Source organism: Myodes glareolus, chromosome 4, assembly GCF_982192425.1.
Source record: "Myodes glareolus chromosome 4, mMyoGla1.1, whole genome shotgun sequence".
NCBI lineage: Eukaryota > Metazoa > Chordata > Mammalia > Rodentia > Cricetidae > Myodes > Myodes glareolus.
Genome location: NC_142029.1, coordinates 15,678,619 through 15,702,363, shown reverse-complemented (window position 1 = coordinate 15,702,363; position 23,745 = coordinate 15,678,619). Strand labels below are relative to the sequence as shown.

Below are 23,745 nucleotides of genomic sequence, written 5' to 3'. Positions count from 1 at the left end.
TTCTTCCTGGAGAGAGACTATTTAAAAAACAAGTGGTGGGGGGGGAGGGCATGGGGGCACTATCCTCAGAAACCAAGCAAAGGGGTCCTAGATTAGAAGCGTCTTCACCCTGCCCCCTCAGCTGGGTGAGATCAGAATGGGCTTCAGTTGGTCAAGAGTTCCGATGACAGAGGACTTAGCCTGGCCACACAGAGTGTGCAGCTGGACCATATTCAGTTCATCAAGATCCTGGGAGGGCACTGGCTTAGCATCCATACAGAGAACATAACCTTTCCCAGGCCTTGAGCTGCTTGCGAAGTTACCAGGAGGGGAACAGGTACAAGAGAGACACAGCTTTAAGTGTGGGGCTTGGGGCTGCAGCTCCCTGGAGCAAGGCCCATTGGCTCTCTTCCAGCAGAGCTCATTACTGCATGGCCTTGGAGTGGCACCCGGTGGTAGCACCACGTGTTTCTACAATATGGGTCCAGAGTCAGGGACTCTGGCTTCCATGTCTGATTCAACTCCACAACTGCTTTCCGGGTCATGATTTCCTCGTCTGTAGTATAGACGCCAGAGTGCCCAGCTTGTTGAACGGCTGTCGGGCTGTGTCCCATGTGCCTCACACTGTGCAGGCACAGAGAAAGAATGGGATCACTTTTAGTCACCCTTGTCATAGCTCTAAGGTATGTTTGCTTCACAGGTGGGAAGGGCTTTCCTGGACCAGACCCTTCAGCTGGCTCCACTATCTTCCTCTAAGAGACCTCAGGGTAGTTGCTTACAAAGAATTCCAGGTCTGGAAAATGGGGTTATTCCTCACTTCCGAATGAGGCAGAGTGAGCTCAGTCATCAAGTAAGCAGGCAGCAGGGGTGAGGGGATCTCTTAGGACATCCCACCTCACTTCCCATTCTTCCCAGGTACAGCTCAACTTTTATATCATATAGCTATTAGAGGCTGCTACCAGCATCTTTGTCATGGAAAAGCAAGTAGCTTGCTCAGATCCGAGATTAATGAATAGTGTTCTGCAAGGATGTGTTTGTGTATGAGAGAGCCTGCTAACCCGTTCCCAGGCACAGCGCAGTGATAAGCAGTTTGGCTCCTAGGAATCCAAGCTGCCTGTTCCCTATCTTAACGGAAGAGGGAGGGTGGCACAAGGGGCCTGAAATGTGGCTGAGTCAGGCTTTGCCCAGCAACCAATCAAAAAGGTGCGGATGCAGCACAGTGCCAGCCTTAGTCCCTGGTCACATAGCCTCGCACCCCACGGCCAACTGTAAACACTATTTTTAACCTCTGTGAAAACATGTTGCTTCGGAGGAGGACAAGCCTACAGCTGCATTCTCCATGAACCTGTTTCCTGGGTGGCAAGACTGAACCCTGAAGGGAACACAGCCCTGGAAGACAGGGGGTGTAGCCCTAGAGCTCAGAGCTGGAGGAAAAAGGAGGGTCTGACTGCCCAGGGCAGAACTTCCAGAAGTAGGCCCATGCCAACGACCTGTCCTCTATCTGGAGAGCAGTGCTGAACCTCAGGGTAGCCTTGGATCTGAGATCCAAGTAGATTTGGTTCCTTCCTACCCCTCTGTTTCTCCATCAAAGAAAAGCAGAATTACTGATCATGCCTAAAAGCTCACATTTTTTTTTTTTTACATGTCTACCCATATCATGAGCTTTGTCTAGCTTGTCCTTGCAATACCGTTCTGAGCACACATATTGTGTGCTCAGTCTAGCACCTGCCATGTCCTGACTGTGAGACTGGTCCTATCCTACTATGTCCCTACAACTCCCCATCTTGTAAGCGGCACTTGATTAACATTGTGGCCACCGCAGCCGAGCCCTGTGCCTAGTGCTATACTCTCATTATGGCCAGAATCAAACTGACACAGTATGACGAGAGCTAGAACATTCTGACTTGAAGATTCTGAGTAGAGGCCCCACCTCCACCACCCCCATACCCACTCCTCCAAGATACCGGTCCTGGGCTTCAGGGACATGTGGCTCTGGGGAGGGGGCTCTATGAGGCACAGGCAGTGGAAAACCATCTGGAGCAGCAGAGACTGCCAAGGAGCTGCTGTCCCTGGAGCGGGAGCAGAAGCAGGGAACACAGGGGAGGGGAGCCTGGGGCTGAGCCTGGGCCCCTCATCCTCTTCTATCAGACAAAGTAGTAAAGAGGCTTTGTTCTTGCAAAGGGCCCAGTGTCAGGGAAGCCCTCAGGCTCTCCCGACTATTCTTCTTCCTTGGCCTTACCTTAGCCTTCTCTAGGACACCGTCCTTACTCAGGGGCTGGCCTGGGTAGAGTAGTCACTGATTGGTAAAGGGAGGACAAAGCAGATCTATAGCAGTCTAATGTCATTGAGAGCCCTAAGTTCCTCTACCTTCTAAAGTCTCCAGAGAAGCACCCTCTTCAGTGGGTGGGGCCCCTGTTACCCCATACTTTGTCATTCTCCAGGTCACTGGGGGCAGTGATTGTGTGTGGTCACCATGGCAATGAAGCTGGGGGCAGGGCACCAGGGCATGGAGCAGGACTATGGAAGCCACCAAGAAGGTGGGGGGCCCTGATCCATCGGGCCCCCAGGGCCATCCCCTGTCTGGCAGCCAGCAGCCAAAGAATGGCTTCAGAGGGTCCCAGGGACCATGGATGAACTCAAGATCCCTATACTCGAAGCAGGGTTTATCACTGTCCACTGGGGCCATCGCTGATGTGGGCTGCAGCTCAATCACCCAGGCTCCCTTCTCTCAACCTATTCACTCACTACGCCAGGATTCTGCTCAGGTCAGTTCCCAGTGTAATTATGCACAGGCCTCCCAGGACACCCTGAGATTATCCTCTTCTAACTCATTTTCAAACCGTGCTGTCGGAACCCAAGCGCATCTCCTCATAGACGATGGGACTCAGACTCTACCACTGTGCACGTACAACGACAGCACCAACGACAAAACCCAGTATGGATTCAACCTCTCCCAGATTCAGTTACAGATTGGGAAGGAGAGCAAAGCTCCAGCTAAAGTTCTGGTAGGCTGGGGCAAGGGAATCTGTAACATTGACCAGATGACCCCTGTAGGTCCCAGGAAGACTCATCAATGGCTACCCCACCTCCTCTCAGGAGAAAGTGGTGCAGTTGAAGGTCAAGATCCTTTGCAGACTCTGGCTCAGGGTCCAGTCCAAGTTCAGGGGCAGGACAAGGGTCCAGGTCTGGCTCAGGCTCCTACCCTAAATAAGACGACTTCTTCACCATCATTGCCTCTTCCGACTTCAATTCAGGCTTCTGCTCCAGCTGTCACTGCAACTCCAGCACCTGAGGCAGCTGCAGTTGAACCTTATACCGCTAGTCCCGACCACCTGACCGCAGCCACTAAAGACCCGCCTCTTGAGCTCAAGAACCAATTGTCCATTCTCTTAGGGTCTCCCAAAAAGGAGAAAGTGTTCTTTCCTCTTAAGGAGACTCCTTCCGCTCCAGCACCTACTCCAGCAGAGTTTCCAGCCCACACCAAAGAGCCAGAGGTTGCCAAGATGCAGGCACCACCCAAGCAATCTGAGGACCCTGCAAAGAAGTCTCCAATCCACACCTCCAGGCTAGATACCTCAACACCAGCCTCAGAGTCTCTTGATGCTCTTAAGACACAGAGAGGTAGCCACAAAATTTGCAGTTCTCAGCCAGACATGCAGCTCCCCAAAGCCTGCAACAACAACAACTGCTCCAATGTGCCACTGCCTGCCTATCAAGGGACCTGCAAGAAACAGTCCCCACCACAGACTCCCAGAGAAACCATGCAGATTCCCATTTCTAGTGCTCCAACCTGCCAGCTCCAAGGTGCTGAAGAAGACCATGTGCTGGTATTTGATATGGCCACAGGCAACACGAGGATGGGGCTGCTATGCCACGATCCCATGGGCTCACGGGCAGTGCTTGTAGGTCTCACGCCCAACCACCCATCGACTCACATCTCTGAAAATATGCTGTTTGCTCGGACATTGCCCAGGCCCATCCTCTCCCCTAACACTGACCTCTCCAGCATGTGGTCCACCACAGCCATGCTATCTAGCCCTGTGCCCTCAAGTCTCTCAGAGGGAAGCTACCCAGAGATAGCCCTGGCTTCCAAGGAGGCCAGACACAACCTAGAGGTGCGGAATTCCCCTGGCGCTGAAACCCCTATGAGGATTGGGATGCTGGCTAGACCTGTTGTACCGGGGACACCCCTCCAATATGGTGAAAAGATACCGGTCCAAGTTCCTGATCCTAGCTTGTCCAAACCTGAGGCTGAAAAGATTGACCCTGGCCGCACCATCTGGATGTTGGATTCTCCCAGGATGCAAGACGGCTCCACAGTCCAGACTAGAAAATTGCAGTGGATAAAGCCAGATACTGCTTCAACAGCCAATATCCAGATGATACTCAGATCTCCACTCCAGGAGAAAGTAGGCAGCAATAACCAGCAAGAGGTTAATTCTGCTCAGCCTAGTGGTTCCCAGGCTGAAGATACTAGTCAGAGTTTCCTCACTGGGCAAAACCTCCAGGCTAGACAGCTACATGTAGCTGAGCAGGGCTCCCTATCTGGTCAGCTCCCCTGTGTCAAACAGTACCCCCTTCCTAGTACATCTCGTCTTGGTGAGCAGACTCCTCTTTCCAGGCAACTTTCCCTCACCAGACAGGTACCCCTCACAGTGAAGTCCTCCACCACCAAAGAGCCCACCTTTACCTCTGGGGAGTCTGTCCAGCCCTCCACCCAGGAGAATGAGCCCTTGGGCAATCCTACACATGTGGGAATTCTCCGAGTACCCTTAGTATCTGAGGAGGCCTGCATTTATGTGAACAGAGATAAAGTTGGAAACAGCAATGCCCAAAGATCCAGCATACATCCGCTCCCATCTTGGCAACCGGCCAACTCCCACAGGACCCTCCAGGAACAACTGTCCCTGATCACATTTACAGGTTGTAAGGAGTTGCCCATATCCATGGTGGGCACTGAGTCCCAGAGTGGACATCCATTCAAACTGACGGCTGAGGACATGACAGGCTCACCAGCGGCTGCGCACCTGGGTCTTCTTCGTGGGAATTGCTATGAGCTAGTATCCACTATGAATGCTCTACCTGTGCACTCACCCGTGCTTTGCCACCACTCACCCAGTCCCTATCAGAACATGGCAGCCATAGTGATTGATACAGGCACAGGATTTACCAAATGTGGACTAGCTGGAGAGGACCATGTCCTCAGAGTGGTCCCCTCGCAAGTGCAGATGCTGCAGCATCCAGCCCAGGGCCAGCCCCAGTATGTGGTACCTGAACACCAAGAGGGCTCCTACTCTGTACTGAACCGAGGAGTGGTCTCTGACTGGGATGCTCTAGAGGTGCTGTGGCAACACCTGTTCTACTGCAAGCTCCGGGTGCAGCCTGAGGAGATGGCTGTGCTAGTGGCTGACTCCCCCATCTCACCGCGTACCAACAGAGAAAAGGTGGCCGAAATACTCTTTGAGCGTTTCCATGTGCCGGCTATGCAGACAGTTCATCAGGCTCTACTGACACTCTACGCTTATGGGCGTACCACTGGGCTGGTGGTGGGGAGCGGCCATGGGACTTCCTATGTGGCACCCATCCTCACTGGGGACCTGGCTCCACTTGACACCTACCGGCTAGATGTGGCTGGTTCTGATCTCACTGATTACCTGGCTCAGCTATTCCTGGCAGGTGGCCACTCACCACCCAAGGCAGGGCTTGTCAGACAGATTAAAGAGACCTGCTGTTATGTGGCTATGGATATGGCCTCTGAGATGGCCCAAAATCAGTCCCAGACCCAGGTGGAGCTTGTACTTCCAGATAAGCAAGTTATCACACTGGGGTCTGAGCGCTTCTGTTGCCCCGAGGCTCTCTTTCAACCCAATCTGCTAGGTCTCAACCAGCCAGGCCTCCCACAGCTGGCCCTGCTAAGTATTAGTCGGCTGGAGGCCAAGCAGCAGGAACAGCTGCTAGCCAATGTGGTGCTGGAAGGTGGTAGCACTCTGGTCAGTGGTTTCCCTGAGCGCCTGAGACAGGAGCTGGGCCCTGGTGCCACTGTGCTGGGTTCTCCCCACCGTGCAGTTGCTGCTTGGCTTGGGGGTTCCATTATGGCATGTCGGGACTCCTTCCAAAACCTGTGGCTCAGCCGCAGGCAATATGAAGAGGAAGGCCCATGGGCTATCTACAAGTATCAGCTGTGACCTCATAAATATCTGGTTCTGCTTGCTTTAAGTACTGTTGCATGTTTTAGGTGGAGGGTGGTTTGGGGAAGGTAAGACTCCAGACACGGGGTCAATGAGGGACATCCTGGTTCTCCCAAGACATACCTAAACTCAGCATTCAAGAACCTCATGAGCCTGGAAACCTGCCCTTTCCAAAGACCCCCAAAGCCCCTTGGTCATCATTATCTCTAATCTGGCTTGACCTTTACTGCACCCCAAGGGCAACCACAGAAAATGGCTGCTGTGGGGTTTTGCCCTGTTGCCCTGACGACAAGTGCAATTACCCTTGATTGCCAGCTTGTTGCCATGGTAATTTCAAACATAATGTAATAACCCACACAGCCTAGAGTGAGTCATGAGGTGGGGGTGGGGGGCAGCCCCTTCCCCTAGCTCCAGAAGGAAGGATTGCTTCCGGCTTCCTTCTTGGGCCTCCTTCTAGGGGCTGAGGCCAGCAACATGGACAGTAGCTGAGCAATTCCAAAGATGGCTGTGGGTATGAGGCATTGCCCCCAAGAGAGGGTGTCTGTCAGTCTATGCTTCTCAACACAAGCACCTCTTAGACTCTAAACCTTAGGAGGGTGTTCTATCTGGGTTATCAGGGGCTTCAAAATAAGAGGTCATAATAGTACTGCCTTTGGTATCCAGGGTAGGAAGCAGAGGGGGCAGTTGAGTGCTGGATCCCAGACGGAAGGCACAACTAGAGCTGGGGTAATAAGGCTCCAGCTTGCTCTGCAGGCTCTTTGGATGCTGAAGTTTGCATCTTATCCTGCCTCTTATTTTGACACTTTGACCCTCTAGCTTTGTTGGGAGCTAAAACTATATACTCTGGGCTCCTTTCTGCTTCCTAGACTCCCCTCCCCTCAACCCAGGCAACTTTTGAATGCTCTTTGATCAGAGTTCTCCTGAGGAGGGCTTTTGCAGAGGCCATTGGTAAGGCCAAAAGACTTTTTGGTTTTTGGAGACAGAGTTAAGAGGTTTATTATTATTATTATTATTATTATTATTATTATTTTATTACTATTATCCCTGTGGCTAATGGATAGCTGGAAGCCATGTCCCTTCACCCAGTCTGGCTTTGAACAGAGACTATGAGAGTAAAGTCTGGGGTTGGTTCAGTGCCTGGCCTGGAAGAGCAGAAAGGATAAAATTAAATTGGCCTTTTAAAAAATTATCAAACCCCCTGTCTTGTGTGTGTGTGTACACGCATGCAGGTGCGCACTTGCATGCATACGGAAGTCAGAGGCTAATCTCGTGTTGTTTGTTCCTCAGGCAGCATTTACTACTAGTTTGCTCTGAGGCAGGCTCTCTCACTAGCCTGGAACTCAGGTATCAGGCTGACTGACTGGCCAGCAAACCCCACCTGGCTCTGCCTCCCCAGCACTGGGGATCACAAACACTCATCACCATGTCTGGTTTTGGGTTTGTTTTGTTTTGTTTTTTGGAAGACAGGATTTCTTCGTATAGCCCTGGTTTTGTCCTGGAACTTGCTCTGTAAACCAGGCTGTCTCCGAACTCACAGAGATCCACCTGCCTCTGCCTCCCGAGTGCTGGGATTAAAGGCATGTGTCACCACTGCCCCATTTTTAAACGTAGGTTTTGTGGCTAGAATCCAGGTCCTCATGCTTACATTGCAAGCACTTTACTGACAGGTCATATTGCTCCTTGTCCAGAGGACCTCTGGACAAGCTACCTGAAGGCTACCTGAAGCCTAACCTTTGAAGCTGATCCTACCTTGTCTATGTTTCTCCAAGAAGTCAAAGGGCAAGTTATGCCTTCAGGTTATCCTCAACAAATGACATAAACTTGTCTATCCTCACATACACATGAATGCAAGGGGCTGTTCTGGAGTGGAGCTCAGAAACAGTCAATGATATAAAGTCATCACAGACCTGGCCTGCCCTGGGCACAATCCAGCCTCTTCCTCCGTCCTGCTCTGACAGCTTGATTCAGGCTCCACAATCCCAAGCTTTGTGTCAGACAGGAAGGGGAAGCACAGCTCCAGGGACTAGTTGCTGCATCCATGCACATGTGCCAGCAAGCACGCCTGGATGCACAGGGAGCACAGACACACATGCCCCTGGGCATTACTGCACACACTGCTGTTTCCATCTCCCTTGGCATAAGAGAGCATACATATTCACGTGTACACATATACCCTGACACGTGCTATCACCCACGTGCACACAGTGTGCACAGGACCAAAAAGAGGTGGAGTACTGCCAGCAGCAGCCAAAGCTCTAGGGAACCACCCCTTCCCCTGACTCTAAAGCCCTAATCCAGCTTCTTGGCCCCCATGCTTGGATGAATTATGATCCTTGAGAATGGTGGAAAACATGATACATGTGGGTTATGCAAGCCATGTCTTGGCTATACCACAAACTCAGAGGCCCACTGAGTTTGGGAACAATAGATAGGAAGGATAGCATGCCAGGTCTTTCATTCATTCTGCAAACCTTAGTTTGAGCATTGTGAGATTAAGAGACAGGCTCTGCCTAGCTTGCCAAAAGATTCCTACCTGGTCCTGGGGCAGATGTTATGATCAAGACTACTCGGTACACAAGGAGCCCAGATACGATGGCAGCACAGCCTAGAGGAGGTGACAAAAGGCTGGGAAAGATATAAAGGCCTCAAACTGGCCAGTGGTGGCGCACGCCTTTATTCCCAGCATTAGAGAGGCAGAGACGGGTGGATTTCTGTGAGTTTGAGGACAGCCTGGTCCTCACAATGAGTTCCAGGACAGCCAGGGTTACACAGAGAAACGATGTCTTGAAAAAGGTCTGAAGGGTTCAACAAGCCCCTCTGGAGGAAATTAACCAGAAGCCTTGAGACAGACAATTCTATGGCAATCTTCTGGTTCCAGTCCCAACTTTACTTGGTGGTTCCCTTCTGTCATCAGCTTTTGACGTAAGGAACCTCAATCACCATGTGACCCTCTTCTCATGATGGTTGGGCCAGGCAACTCACTAGAAGGGCAAGATGGGATGCAGTCCAGATTCAGAGTGAAAAACCTAAATCTAGCCTTTATTTATTGTCTCAGGATAGTCCTCAAGACTTGAAGGCAGTGGGATGGGCCTTGGGTCCATTTGCTGCCTTGACAAAGGACAGAAACTTGTTTAAGGTCTTTATTCAAAACTCCTTTCTAGTAGTTTCATGATCCCATATCCTAGCCCAGATCACCTTGGAATGTGTTAAGGATTATTACAAAGAGAAGAAAGAAGACCCCACACTGCATTATAGGTGACTTTTATAGTTTGGAAGATTCAGAGCTATACAAAGGAGGCTCACTGAGCCAGCCAACCTGTCTGGGAATTTAGTTAGGAAAGACTTTGGCCTTGCAGGAATTGGTGGTAGGATGATGTTCTGATATCCTCACTGTGGCATCTTGTTAATTCCCAAACTGACCACAATTGCACCTCTGTATGTTTATTCCTAGCTAGGGGGTGCTCTAGGTTCTAAATAGGTCCAGCCCTTTGGATCAGGTTTGGGAAACAGGGCATGACCCTAGTCTCCTGGGTCTTCTAGTTGAGAGACATCCGTGTAGCTCTAGGAGGCTGGTCTCCAATCTCCCCCCCGCCGCCCCCCCATACTCCTTACTCCCTACTTTGGGACTGGAAAGGCCCCCTTCGCCTCCTGTTGCTGGGTTTAGAGTCCGATGGCCTAAAGGGAGCCTAGCAGGTGTTCGCCAGCTCCGCTGCCAACCTGCATATGCCCTCCCTTAAGTGGGATTCCAGTCTCCGGGTCTGCCGGGGTGGGGGCGGGCCGGGCAAGGAGGCCCCGCCCCCAGCCCGCCCCCGGCCCGGGGTGCGAATCCGCTGCCAGAGAGCGACTGGCGATGCTGGAGGTTCTGGAGTCGAAGCGGCTGCAGCTGGCGCCGCGTCTGCCCCGCGTGCCCGGAGCGGATTCTGCCGGCCGCCCCCGGAGCCCTGCTGAGCCGGTTATCGTTTCCTCCCTGTGACCGACCAGCGTTGCAGGTGCGGAGCAGGGAGGGCTGGGCCGGTGGGGAGGGCGCCTCCTGGATGCACGTTGTGGGGGTCATGAGAGATTGTTTCTGTGGCTAGAGAATCCCCGCGCAGGATGCGCGCGATCGCCGCGAGGACTCTGGGGGTCCCAGCAGGGGCAGAGCGCGAGGTTTCCGCAGATGCTAGGTGGGGTGGCAAGCGGGGCTGGGCTAAAGTTCCCCATTACCTTGGACGGCTTGGGAGGGTCCCAGAAAAAGCCTCTGCAGCTCCGAAATGTAAAAGACATAAACCCTCGAAGATTCGTGGTTCCTCCTATAGGGGTAAGGTCCTGGGGCCGAGCAGTCCATCCTCGTTCCCAGAGCAGTCTCCTGCCCCTCCCAACTGTCCCTGGGGGCCCCCTCCCTCCGATTTGGCAGTCACTAATTTCCATGACAACGGAGAGTTCTTTATGGGCGACGATCCGGAGGGGGCTGGGCGGGGCTGTTGCGGGGCTGGGGGGGGGGGGGAGGTTCTAAACCCGAGTGGACCTATGCCCCCAAACCAAGTTCAGGCTTCCAAGCTTTATCTTGAGGGTCATTTGAGGGGTGGGAGGCGGTGCATGGACACACGTGCGAGGTAGGGGTGCGGGGCTCACATGTTCCTGCTGGGAGGTGCGGGGCTTGGTGCTCACACGTGTGCCTCCCGCATGTGTGTTGCTGTGCCAGCGGGGGCGAGCCAGCAGCACTGGGGAAGGGGGTCAGGGTGGTACCTCGGTGAAGAGCAGGGACCCTGGCTGGGACAGCAGGGGACAATTAAAACATTGGCTTCTGTCTTCTTCAGCTTGTATTGCCTGGCAGGAGACCCTGGGCTCTTGAGCCCCAGCCCCATAAAGGCCTGGCAACTGCTTTCCGACCCCAAACCTGCTCTAGCAGGTTCCTGCCTAGAGAACAGGGCCCCTCCTTGTCACGAAAAGCGCCTATTAAGTCTGTACTACTCTAGACCTTCTACACACCACCCCCCAAAACCAGGCTTATCTTTGGGGCCCCCAGGACCACCTTTGCAGACCTAGGCTGGCTTCCCCTCCCCCGCCGAGTTGATACCTGGCAGATCCAGTGACTTCTGGGCCTCAGTTTCCTCAGCTTGGAAATTAGTATCTCCATTCCTTTCAGAGCCAGGTTGGGACAGGGGTCTTCCTTTCTTTCCTCTTGTAGTGTGGGTCCCCAGGTGCCCTACCTGGCTTTATACATAATCTTCTTCAGTGTCTGTATTCCCGGGGATGGGGGGAGGGGCACCAGTTAATAGGCTGCTGTCAGTCCTCTGCTCTGAGGGAAGACCTCGGAACCTATGATCTCTGTTCAGGGAAACTGAGACATGGGGTGTATTGGTGTGCACTCGTTATCCTGTGCATGGCTTGCTTACTGTGCTGTTTTTGGTGCTGTTTTGGGCCCTCCTGAGAAGATCTGCCCAAGACCGATGATAGGATGAAGCTGGGCCACAAGAAGGGCCCTGGGGGACCCAAGACCTGGAGAGTTCAGCTGATTGGGGGTAGAGATTGCTGGGGACCCTGGGAAAAACTAGGCCCACTGAGAGGAGGCTCACAAAGGGAAGGAGCGAGGTTTCTGGACTTCATAGCTGTCCTTCCTATGTTTGTATCTTCAACTTTTGGACCTCTCTTGCCTGCCGCTATAACACAGGGAAAAGGGCTGCGGAACTGTCCTGCTGGGGCCAGCAACAGCTGGCCTCTTCCCCACCAAGAGGCTCCTAGAAGCTGACCTCTTTTTCCTGTGCCTCCCACGCCAAGTTCAGTGTATGTCTTGGGGATGCTGAAGTCTTGAAAGCCAAATGCCAAGGGTAGCTCCTGGCCCAGGGGATCAGAGCACATGGCCATGGAGGTTTTAGGCTGCTGCTGGGCACTCCGAGTCCTCCTCAGAACTTCCTGCTTTCTTCTGTCTTGTGTCCCGTTTACTCTGCCGCCTCCTTCTCCTCTTTCCAGTAGATTCTCCCTTTGTCTTTCTGTGCCCCTGCCTCTCTTTCTTTACTGAAGTCTCTTTTATGGAAACCAGGGTCACAGAGGCCTTGGGGAAGGAGCCAGCCCCAAATGTCAGTTTGGGAAGAGGGACCCTCACTAATACCTATCTCTTCCTCCTCCTCCCCTTGGTTTAAAACTTCCATCACCATAGCAACCCTTTACTCCAATGCCTTCCTCTGCAGATCCTTTCCTCCAACCAAAGGCATGCAGGGCCTCCAGCGGCTTCAAAGATTGGGACCCCAGGTTCTAAGGACACTGACAATTGGTTCTTGGATTTGCCTGTATGTGGAGAGCTGACTGTTCTGGAAATAGCAGTGGACTACATGCTCGCTCTAAAGGCTTGGGGGGTGGCGCATGGGTGGGCAGGGGCTCCTTCATACTCCTGACACAGGTAGAAAGAGTCAGCACTAGGAAAATTCATGGTTGTTTAGCTTGTCGTCCTCCCCACCCCCGCCCCAGGACTGTGCCCTATTCAAACTCAAGGCACTCGGACAGTGGGCTCGAAGCTTGACCTGTCTCTTGACACCACATACATTGGAAAGAGGCTGGACTTGTGGCTGAGGTTTCAGCTCTGAGCTAGACAGGGTTTGGGCTGGGGTATGTCCATTTGCAATAGGAAACTCAGTCCTCAGAGGAGAGAAAGGGAGGGAAGGAAAGAAGGGTGCCTGCAGGCTGGTGTTCACAGCTGCCACTAAATTGGGAGGTGTTGCCTACAGTCAGGAGTCAGCGGGAAGCCTCCTGGGCCCTTCCTGGCCTCTCTAGATTTACTGCAAGATCTAGAGCCCCACATGGCAGAGGCCCGGGCAGCAGTAAACTTCATTTATGGATTTTAAAGGTGAGACCTGAAGCAAGCTGACCCCTATTTTCCAGTGGAGGAAGCCCCGATGTGGGGTCTTTTGACCTCTGTTTCAGTTGGGTTTCACCCTGTCTCAGATTTGTCTAAAGATCCAATGGGGCTCCTAGGGACCCTTTATTACTAGAACACCAAATAGACAAAGGCTCAGTGAATCACTGAGACCAGTAGCCAAACTCCAGTAATGGGAGGGTTGAGCCCTGCAGTTTGCAGAGCCCGCTGGTGTGGAGGACAGTGGTGGTGTAGTTCTGCACGACTCTCATGCTCCCTTTGGGCAGTCCCAGGTATACGCTGTCTATTTCCTTGACAGAGAGAAAAAGGAATTCTGTCTCCAGGATAGTGACTGCAGTGGGGCTCCTGTGCCCTGCCTGGGCCAATGTGGGCCTGACCAGGTTCTGAGTTACTGGGAAGAAAACAACTTTTGTTGGTTCTTTTGTCAGCTGTTGATTTGGGGCCGTGAGGACGAGAAACACCACTCTCTTTCTGCTTGGCCTCCCACCTTCTTCAAGCTGTCTCTTACAGTTTTGGGGCCAGAGTCTCTTTATTGCTGAGAGGTACCAAGGGGCTTGTTGTACACAACCTACAGCCTCGCTGGGGCAGCAGCAGATGGCAGATGGTGGAATAAATGGGGGTGGCGGGTACTGATTGGAAACATGGTTCCCCTTTCTTTTTCCTTCACCCTGAAAGATCTAGGTATATAAGTGAATTCTGTTAGAATGTTGGGGAGGGGGTAATAATTGGGTGACATCTGGGTGGCCAAGGTAGAGGGGAGCGGTGGTGAAATAGATCTGTCCCTATCCCATCATTGCAACCTGGGGAACATGGCGGTAGGCTGACAACACTGTGAGCTTTCCATGGGAGAGACAGACCCCAAGGCCAGCCCAGGTCCCATGGACATGAATGCATATGCATAGCCAAAAGCTGGCACCAGAATCAGGGACAGGCATACACAAAACCTCCCACCTACACCACGTTGGCAGAGGCAAGAGCTGTTGGAATAGGGAGGGAGGTGGAGCTTGGAAAAGGTATCTCAGAAAAGGGACCTTTTGCATCAGGCCTTGGAGCATCAGGATTGTTTTAGACAACTTGTTACATGGACTTTATGATGTCAGAATTTGTACTGGAAGAACATTCAGCTCTGGTCTTGGTTCCTTGCCCATGTGGAGGCTGCTCCACAGGGCAGCCAAAGTAGGTAGCGCTCTTAACAATGCCTACACTTCCTGCCATTGAGCAGACACACTTGAGCTGGCGAATCCACCTGTTGTTGGACATTCAGGTAGTTGCTGATTCCTTTTTAATGTTATAAATAACTCTGCGGTGACAAATGGGATTCCCATGGGAGTCTTTGGGGGGGAAGGGTATTTGTATCAGAGGGAACAGAATAACAAAGCAACAGGATTAAGAATGATCCCTGCCCAGTCCTTCTGGGAGGCCTGTAAACCAAGGTGACATCATCTTGCCCAGTGAATGATCCTCAGATTCCAGCCTGGGAGGGTAACCGCTCCCCCTCAAAAGAAGAAATAAATAAATAAAAAGCCCTTAGAGTACAGGAGGACTGATGCAGGCCTCTTCCTTCAGATGTCACCTGTGGAGGTGGGCGGCTGGCAGGGGTGCTAACTGAGCCTCTGCTCCCAGCTGCAGGAATGAAATTTCAACCACACCTATGCAGATGTAGGGGCAGGGTTTTGGACATAGTGGCAAAGATACACCGCCGACATCTTCAAAGTGTCTCCTCTGCCTCTGTGGTATTTTGCTGATGACTTGAGTCCTGGCTCGAATCGCACTGATGAAATGCGTTTGTATTCCTCTGAGCTCAAGCAATGCGGATGAAGAAGTTACGGAATTTGATCCCTAATGCAGAGGACACGTTTGAGGGAGGACCTCCAGGGACGGTTGTGACCCCTGGGAATTGTATGGCTGGCCTCTGCTTGGAAGAAAGTGATTAACAGCCAGGGTTGTCCATAGGGCTTGTCTAGAGTCTGACTTTTGGCGCTAGGTTGGCAGAGTCCTGCTTGCTGAGGGACACTGACACTGTGTCTTCAGATAGGGGTCTCTTTAGGTGCTCAAGGCCCTGTATCAAGCAGTTTATGGAGGCAGAGGCGGCAGAGCGGTTTCAGTGAGGCTTCATTGTAGAGCTCGGTGTAGCTACAGGCTGGCACTAAACAGACTTTATGGAAGCCAGCTCGGGGGTTAGATCTATAAAGGTAGACACTGCCATCTCCCTCAGAACAAGGGCAGCGGGTGCCTTTTCCTTTGGATGCTGGGGCCAGCCATCCAGCACTGCAATTTAGAATTGAGCTGTAACTGACAGTGGAGGCAGGGCACGGTGCTCCAGGTGCAGAGTTCCCGGAGCCTACTGAGCCAGCAATCACTGGACTGAGCCTCACACCTGGTCCCCTGTGTGCTCCTGCAGTAGGTTAGCGCTGGGCTGGCTTGTCTTGCCTTCCCATAGCATCACCCCTGCATGCTTCCTGGCAAAGCATTCTCCGAGGCCCAAGCCTAATGCTGCTTCTCCCCACCATAGAACTCCTCCCTCTAGATACACCCCAAACATGTCTGAATTCAGTATTTACTAAATCCATCAAAGAAATGATGGTAAAAATTCTAAAGGAACATTAATGAACAGCATCAGAGATGGTAGCTCATGCCTATAACCCTAGTACTCAGGGACAGAGATAGAAAGACTAGGAGTCCAAGGCTAGCCTCCACTATATAGCGAGTTCGAGGCCTACTTGAATTACATGAGACCCCGTCTCAAAAAAAAAAAATTAATAAGGAAAAAATACAAATTTGCACCTTCAACATTCACTTCTTTGCCCTAAAGAGAATCCTTATTTTCCTTTTATGTCCTAGAAAAGTATGCCCCCACACCCAACCCCAACAAATATTTATTTTCGTGTATGTGTGCGCGCACGTGCGTGTGTGCACGTTGTGCACGTGTGTGTGAGCACTCATGTCTGTGGCTACTCAGGAACCAGAAGAGAAGCATCATGATCTCTGTCACTCTCCACCTATTCCTTTGAGACAAGGTCTCTCCCTGAACCTGGGGTTCGCATTTTCTTGGATAAGTTAGAAGTCACAAGCCCCAGAAGTCCTCTTTTTCCACCTTTGGAGCTGGGGTTTCAAGATATTCCAGTAGTCCAGAGACCTGACTTGTGTGGGTGCTAGGATTCAAACTCTGGCCCTCATAACTGTGCAGCAGGCTCTCTTAACTCCTGAACCATCTCTCCAGATCTGTGCGTATACAATTTTACCAAGATATAAAGTACATTCAGTTGAGCAACAGGTCTTCCAGAGGATCCTAGGTGCTCTAACGCAGTCAGTCTATCCTGTTCCTTAGGAGGAATCATTATGTGACTCCTAGAACTTATTTTCTGTACAGTGTTACTTTTTGAGTTTGAATCCGCAGCAGCATGGTGAGTTCTGCCTGTTTTGAGCTCTCTCAGTAGACGCACACTACATGCATTCTTTTCTGTTTCTATCAACACTGTTTTTGCACGATAGGCTATTTGGCTGAGTAGAACCATAGCTCCTCCATTTCCTTTGCAGCATAACATTCTATTATATGACTATACCACAATACATCCTGCTGCTGGTGGTTATTTGGGCTTTTTCCAGCTTTTAGTAATTATGGATATGGCAATTATGAGCATTCTTACACAAGTGTCCCGAGGCATAAATGTATGCCTGCCTCTCTCCCTTCCGCCCTCTCTTTGACAGGATCTCCCTATGTAGCCCAGGTTGGCCTGGATCTCCTAGGGCACAGTTGGCTCAAATGTATGCATTTTCAGTGGAGCAAATATTTAAAGTACATAGTGTGGGCTTGAGAAATTGTGCAGTGGTTAAAAATCACAGGCTGCTCTTCCAGAAGGCCTGGGTTCAGTTCCCAGCACCCACACAACAGCTCATAACTGTCTATAACTCCAGTTCCAGGGGATCCAACCCCCTCTTCTGGCCTCCATAAGCACTAGGCTCACATATTGTGCGCAGGCATACATGAAGGCCAAACAACCATACACATCAACATAAATGATCATAAAAAGAAAAGAAGCACATAGAGTATATGTGTCTGACAAAACTGGCCCTGTCCTGCCCTTTATGATAAAGTCTCCTGTAGCCTATGCTGGCCTTGAACTCATCAAGTAGTTGAGGCTCCCTTGAGCTACTTGATCTCCCGCCTCCACTTCCTAAGTGCTTGGATTTCAAGTATGCACCAAACCTGTCTCCCAGCTTTTTCAAAGGGGAATTGCCCTCTTTCAACAGTGTTCATTTTGTCCACAGCTTCACCAACATTTGGCATCCCTAGACCACCAGAGATAAATAACTATAGTATGGGGGAAAGCTCAGCCCTAGACAAAGAACTACAGACGACTAAGAGTTGCTGAGAGTTGGGGGCTGGAGAGATGGCTCAGTGGTTAAGAGCACTGGCTGCTCTTCTAGAGGTCATGAGTTCAATTCCCAGCAACCACATGGTGGCTCACAGCCATCTGTAATGAGCTCTGGTGTGTGGGCATATACAGAGGCAGAATGTTATATACATAATAAATAAATAAAAAAATCTTAAAAAAAATTGCTGAGAGTAGAAGAATAGTCTTCCCCACGGAAGAACACACCAGTTGATTATCCAATACCAACCAAATTGTCATCCCTGAAATCGTACATTCAAATAACAGTATATGGTCCTAGCAGAGGTTATATAATCAGGAATACACACACACACACACACACACACACACACCCCACAACAACTAAAGAAAAAGAGGTCATACATTTGATTAGAGCAAGAGGGAAGAGTGGGAAGGGGGAAATGATAATTATATTATAATCTCAAAAAATTTTTTTTCCAGGGGTGGTGGTGCACACCTTTAATACCAGCACTCAAAAGACAGAGGCAGGCTGAGACCAGCCTGTTCTATCGAGTGAGTTCCAGGACAGCCACAGAGCTGTTACACAGAGAAACCCTGTCTTAAAAAAAAAAATTTGCTGGGATAAACTTAAATTTATGTTCATGGAATTTTAAAGATTTTATTTATTTATTGGTTTTTCAAAGACAGGTTTTCTCTGTGTAACAACTCTATCTGTTCTGGAACTCACTCTGCAAACCAAGATGACCTTGAACTCACAGATCTGCCGCCTCTGCCTCCCAAGTGCTGGGGTTAAAGGTGTGCACCACCACTGCCTGGCTTTATTTCTTTTTTGAAATGGGTTTTTACACTATAGCCCAGGCTGGCCTCAGACTAATCCTCTTGCATCAGTTTCTGAGTGCCGGAATGGCAAATGTGAGTCATTATACCTAACTTTAAAGAAATTGTGTGTTTTTTTATTTGTTTGTTTTGTTTTAAAACTATACTTATTTATTTTGGGGGAACAGTATAGTATGTGCATGGAGATCAGAGGGCGATTTGTAGAAGTTGGTTCTCTCTTTCCATCATCTGGGTCCCAGAGATCAAACTCAGGGTTGGAGGTAAATGCCATTACTTGGTGAGCCATCTAACTAACCCTAAAGAAATTAATGGTTTAATCCCATTACTGGAGAATTGGAGTCAGGAAGATTCCAGCAAGTTCCAGCTTGATCTGCATATTGAGTCCAGGGCAACTAGGGCTAGATAGTGAGACCCCGTCTCAAAAATCGAAACTAAATAAATAAACAAATTGTTCTGCAAGTCTTTTCAATTATTTATAATGAGAAACTATTTCCTAATATGTCAACTTAGTAAATTTTTGCTTAGTCGGAGCTGTTGTATTTTAGGCAGCCAGACTGAGTGGTTGTAGTATGTCCTGAAATGCAAAGTAGATCTGTGTTTGCCGACTTTGCCCTTCACTTGACCTGAGCTGGGCTGGGGTTTCCCAAAAGCAGATTTAATGTTGTTGGAGGTGGGGCAGTGAAGGATAGAAAATGATGCAGCTGAGCCAGATCCCATCCTGTTTGCATCTTAGAGCCTAGCAATGCCGTTTGGGTGCGTGACTCTGGGTGACAAGAAGAACTATAACCAGCCATCGGAGGTGACTGACAGATATGATTTGGGACAGGTCATCAAGACGTGAGTATAGGGTATATTGGGCAATGATGGGTGGATGGACCAGAGTTGGGGAAGAGGGAGTGGAGTGGCCCCTGTCCCAAGCCTTAGACTAAGCAGCGTACCTGCTGACTTCAGTGAGGAGTTCTGTGAAATCTTCCGGGCCAAGGACAAGACAACAGGCAAGCTGCATACCTGCAAGAAGTTCCAGAAGCGGGATGGCCGCAAGGTGCGGAAGGCGGCTAAGAATGAGATTGGCATCCTCAAGATGTGAGTGTGAGGACTGATGGGAGATAGCAGGGAAGGGCTTAAAGGGCAGGGGGCCTCAGAAAGTACCAGTTAGTCAGTTAGAACCACCCACTGTAGGAACCAGAGCATCTTTTGGGTTCGCCCCGCCCTGACTACTGACTCCTCCCACTTAGTCTGTTAGAACCACCCTATAGGAACCAGAGCTTCTCTTGGGTTCGCGGCCCCAACCCCACTCTCCTACCCCCCTGCTCTGATACTGACTCCTCTCACTGTTACTAGGGTGAAGCACCCTAACATCCTGCAACTGGTAGATGTGTTTGTGACCCGCAAGGAATACTTTATCTTCCTGGAGCTGTGAGTACAATTCTGGGGTTCCAGGATCCTCCAGCCCCTAGGGCGTTTTCTTTTTCTTCCCCTTATAACTAAAGAAACCCACTTTTGGAACCCTTGTGGTCCCAAAGCCCTGGGCCCTGCCCAGCCAAATGCCTGGTACAAGTCAGGCCTCCCAAATGCTCCTGCCCTACCCCCGATCCTGCCCACGCCGGGCTCAGGGGCTGGTGTCCCTCAGGGCCACGGGGAGGGAGGTGTTTGACTGGATCCTGGACCAGGGCTACTACTCGGAGCGAGACACGAGCAACGTGGTGCGGCAGGTCTTGGAGGCTGTGGCCTACTTGCACTCACTCAAGATTGTGCATAGGAACCTCAAGGTAAGGCCAGAACCAGAGTGACTGGATTGCTTGGTAAATGGGCTGGGAATGGAGTGAGTGCCACACTGGGCTCTTGGTCCAGCTTCTGAGGCCCTCATGATAACATCTGCCCCCCCTCCACCATTCTCTTCTGGACAGCTGGAAAACCTAGTGTACTACAACAGGCTGAAGAACTCAAAGATTGTCATCAGTGACTTCCACCTGGCTAAGCTAGAGAATGGCCTCATCAAGGAGCCCTGTGGGACCCCGGAGTATCTGGGCAAGGAGGGATGGGACAGGGGATGGTGGAGGGACAGCCTTCAGGGAGAGACTTTGGGGTAGGAAGAAATCTCTGGCCCTGGAAGTGGGGATGGATGGTACAATACCTGGTTGACCCGACGGTGACCAGCAGATGTACACTTTCCTTTCTTTAGCGCCAGAAGTGGTAGGACGGCAGCGGTATGGACGCCCTGTGGACTGTTGGGCCATTGGTGTCATCATGTACATCCTGTGAGTGAAAGGGCAAATAACTGGGCTTGCAGCCAGGTGGGCTGGGCGATTGTGTCTGTGGCCGTCAGAAGTGACCCTGCTCCATGTAGCCTTTCAGGCAACCCACCCTTCTATGAGGAGGTAGAAGAAGATGACTACGAGAACCACGACAAGAATCTCTTCCGCAAGATCCTGGCTGGTGACTATGAGTTTGACTCTCCATACTGGGACGATATTTCTCAGGCAGGTGAGGAGATGGCCAGCATGTGGGCAGAGCAGAGGGCAGTAAGGAGGGAGGCGCTGCTCTCAGCTTCTGCTGGATTTTACTCCTGCTCCCCAGCCCATTCATCACAGCTAGACAATGAGATGGGGCGCCCATGCCTAGCCCATCCCTGGCTTTGTCCCCAGCCAAAGACCTGGTCACAAGGCTGATGGAGGTGGAGCAAGACCAGCGGATCACTGCGGAAGAGGCCATCTCCCACGAATGGTGAGCAGGGCCCCGTGGAGAATGGGAGTTGAGGCTAAGTTCTGGTTACCCTCTGAACTCTTATACCAGAAGTCCTCATCCTTGAGGCCCACAGGGAAGGGCTGTGTCGTCTCCATGAAGGCACAGAGCGTCCTATCTGAGGCACTTGCCTCCTTTCTAGGATTTCTGGTAACGCCGCTTCTGATAAGAACATCAAGGATGGTGTCTGTGCCCAGATTGAAAAGAATTTTGCCAGAGCCAAGTGGAAGGTAGGGTTTGGCCCGCTTTCTTCTTGGCCCAATTCCAAGTGCTTCCTCTTGCACCCACAGTTTCTTGCTGCCGCTGCACCTCTTCAGCTCAACACGAATTTTTCTCAGGCTATCATATGCGGCTTCTAGCTTCTGCTATTATCTTAAACTGAAGTACTGAGCAACTCGGTGGCCAGAGGCAACTGGGGTACTATGGAAGGGGATGGGTTAGCCATTTTGAAGGAGTAGATATGGCAAACCTCACCACGAGCTTTTCTCCACTGTCCTCCTTTCAGAAGGCTGTCCGAGTGACCACTCTCATGAAACGACTCCGGGCACCAGAGCAGTCTGGCACAGCTGCTGCCCAGTCCGCCTCAGACACTGCCACTCCTGCAGCTGCTGGTGGGGCCCTTGCAGCAGCTGCAGCTGCAGCTGCAGCTTCTGGGGATAGTGCTCCTGCAGCCACAGAGGGCGAGGCCGGGTGTGCTGCCAAGAGTGATAATATAGCCTCTGCAGATCGTAGTGCTACCCCAGCCACAGACGGCAGCGCTACCCCAGCCACAGATGGCAGCGTCACCCCAGCCACTGACGGGAGCATCACCCCAGCCACTGACGGGAGTGTCACTCCAGCCACTGACAGGAGTGCTACTCCAGCTACCGATGGGAGAGCTACACCAGCTACAGAAGAGAGCACAGTGCCCACCACCCAAAGCAGTGCCGGGCCAGCTGCAAAGGCAGCTGCCACCCCTGAGCCGGCTGTGGCCCAGCCGGACAGCACAGCCCTAGAGGGTGCCACAGGCCAGGCTCCTCCCTCTAGTAAAGGAAAAGAGGCTACTGGCTGTGCCCAGGAGTCTCAGAGGGAGAAGACGAGCTGAATGGGCAGCCTGTTGGGGGCTTTGAGGGATGGGAAATAGGGTGGGAATGTGGATGAGGGGCTTCTCATTGTATATAAAGTCACTGGCATGATGCCCTAGCTCCCCCCAAGCTCCTTCATCCCAGTGGGGCATGCCTGGGGGCCATGGGAGAGCAGTCTTGTCTCCTGTGTGGATGTGTGTGAGTGATGGGCAGGCCAGAGGCAGGGCCAGCCCTAGCCCCTGCATGGATTCCTTGTGGCTTTTCTGTCTTTCGCTAGCTTCACCAGTTTCTGTTCCTTGTGGGATGCTGCTCTAGGGAAACTCAGGGGGTCCTTGCTCTCCTTCTCCTTCCCTTCCTGCCTCATCATTTCCCCAGGCAGGCCCTGCAAGTCTCGTACTTTCCCAGGCCCTAAATTGGGTGGCCTTGCCCTGAGAGCTGGTCCTCCAGCGAGGCCCTATCAGCAGTGTTAGGCTCCTGCACATGAAGGTGTGTATCTGCGGTGTGTGAGCTGCTCTAGGGGTAGACACTGGCTGCTCGAGAGGACTCAGAAATCTAGGGCAGTGTGCTTTAAGTCAAGTCTGGTCACATGGTTGGGGGCACTGCACGTTAGCTATGGGGATCCTCAGATGTGGGAGAGAGAATGGGTAGAAAGGTAGAAGCTTCCATCTTTTCCCCTGGGTAGGCCCTCTGAAGATCCTTGTGTTATTTCTTGCCTTCCTTTGTCCTGTAATGGGTTGCTCTGTATCCTGATTCTTATGAAATTCTAAAGGAAGGGAGAAAGAGGATGCAGCGATGAGACCTGGGAGAACAGTAGAGGGTCAGCACCAGGGCCCCAACCTAGCTGGGTCCTTCCTCTGAGTGGTATAGGGAGGGCTGGTCTTCCTAGATGCCACTACCCCCATGGTCTTCCTAGATGCCACTACCACAGAAAGAGATCTTACCTGTGGCCACCTCACTCAGGCTCAGGCCATAAATCCTCTTCCTCCCAGGGAGGCATGGCAGTTCCTCATAGGCTGCTTGTGAGTTTGCTCTTAACAGCGGCAGATTTTCTGCTCTTTGTTTAGCAACATGGAGAGGGTTTTCCTCTATTTCTGCTATGACGGGCTGAAGTATCACTCAGCCATGTTAAGTTGCTCTTGCTGGAATGAGGAAGTAGAATAAGATTCCCCAGTCCTGGAGGATGCTCTTGGCAGGTGCCCTTGGTTCAACCCTATCACAGCCTGAACAGGCAGCCACGCTGGTCCTTGCCTTAGCTCGGCACTCCATGGTGGTCCTGCCCTTCTCCCTGCATGCCTGTGGGTCTGCTCTGGTATGTGAAGGTTGGTGGGCTAACTGTGTGCCTACTGAACCTGGCAAATAAACGTCACCCTGCAAAGCCTCTGGCCACCCTCTTGCCTTTGCTTCCTCTGTCCCATGGGAGGCAGTGGGGGAGGGGAGAGGCTGATGCTCAGTGCATTGCTTGGGGTGAAAGTGTAGGTCACCCATTCCAATGAGTACTTGGGTGGTGTTGCTGGGGATCCCCTGAACTCTAGAGAACTATGTGAGTGATGTATTTCAGCCAAGAACGATCCCTGAGTGAGCACTTGAAGGGCTGATGCTTTTCCAACTCTTGTTAACCAAGGAGCCTTTGTCTTAACATGGACATAGAGATGGGATCCACTCAGGGCCAACCACTACAGGGAGAGACATTGCTTGTGGCCAGAGTGGACCTCTTTGGACTGGCGAGAGGG

The 23,745-nt window shown here is 51.6% G+C and overlaps 2 protein-coding genes across 2 annotated transcripts; both read left to right on the top strand.

Moving 5' to 3' along the window:
• The first annotated feature begins 2,324 nt into the window (after nt 1-2,324).
• On the top strand, nt 2,325-6,195 carry LOC125393394 (uncharacterized). The gene has a single exon (XM_048423854.3). It carries the CDS (start codon nt 2,499-2,501, stop codon nt 6,162-6,164), a length of 3,666 nt encoding a protein of 1,221 aa, XP_048279811.3. The 5' UTR covers nt 2,325-2,498; the 3' UTR covers nt 6,165-6,195.
• A 3,795-nt stretch (nt 6,196-9,990) lies between these two features.
• Camkv (CaM kinase like vesicle associated) lies at nt 9,991-23,393 on the top strand. Its single transcript, XM_087905265.1, has 11 exons — nt 9,991-10,156; nt 18,943-19,046; nt 19,161-19,292; nt 19,551-19,625; nt 19,840-19,978; nt 20,117-20,237; nt 20,392-20,467; nt 20,557-20,693; nt 20,855-20,933; nt 21,094-21,181; nt 21,457-23,393. The coding sequence occupies exons 2-11, from the start codon at nt 18,952-18,954 to the stop codon at nt 22,033-22,035; spliced, it is 1,521 nt and encodes a 506-aa protein (XP_087761391.1). The 5' UTR covers nt 9,991-10,156; nt 18,943-18,951; the 3' UTR covers nt 22,036-23,393.
• The last annotated feature ends 352 nt before the right edge of the window (nt 23,394-23,745 follow it).

Bases quoted from the DNA above. Each gene is read 5' to 3' on its own strand.
- Camkv (XM_087905265.1), top strand. From the start codon at position 18,952: ATGCCGTTTGGGTGCGTGACTCTGGGTGACAAGAAGAACTATAACCAG. The intron at 19,047-19,160 runs GTGAGTATAGGG...TGCTGACTTCAG, and splicing joins TTGGGACAGGTCATCAAGAC to TGAGGAGTTCTGTGAAATCT. The intron at 19,979-20,116 runs GTAAGGCCAGAA...TCTTCTGGACAG, and splicing joins TTGTGCATAGGAACCTCAAG to CTGGAAAACCTAGTGTACTA.
- LOC125393394 (XM_048423854.3), top strand. From the start codon at position 2,499: ATGGAAGCCACCAAGAAGGTGGGGGGCCCTGATCCATCGGGCCCCCAG.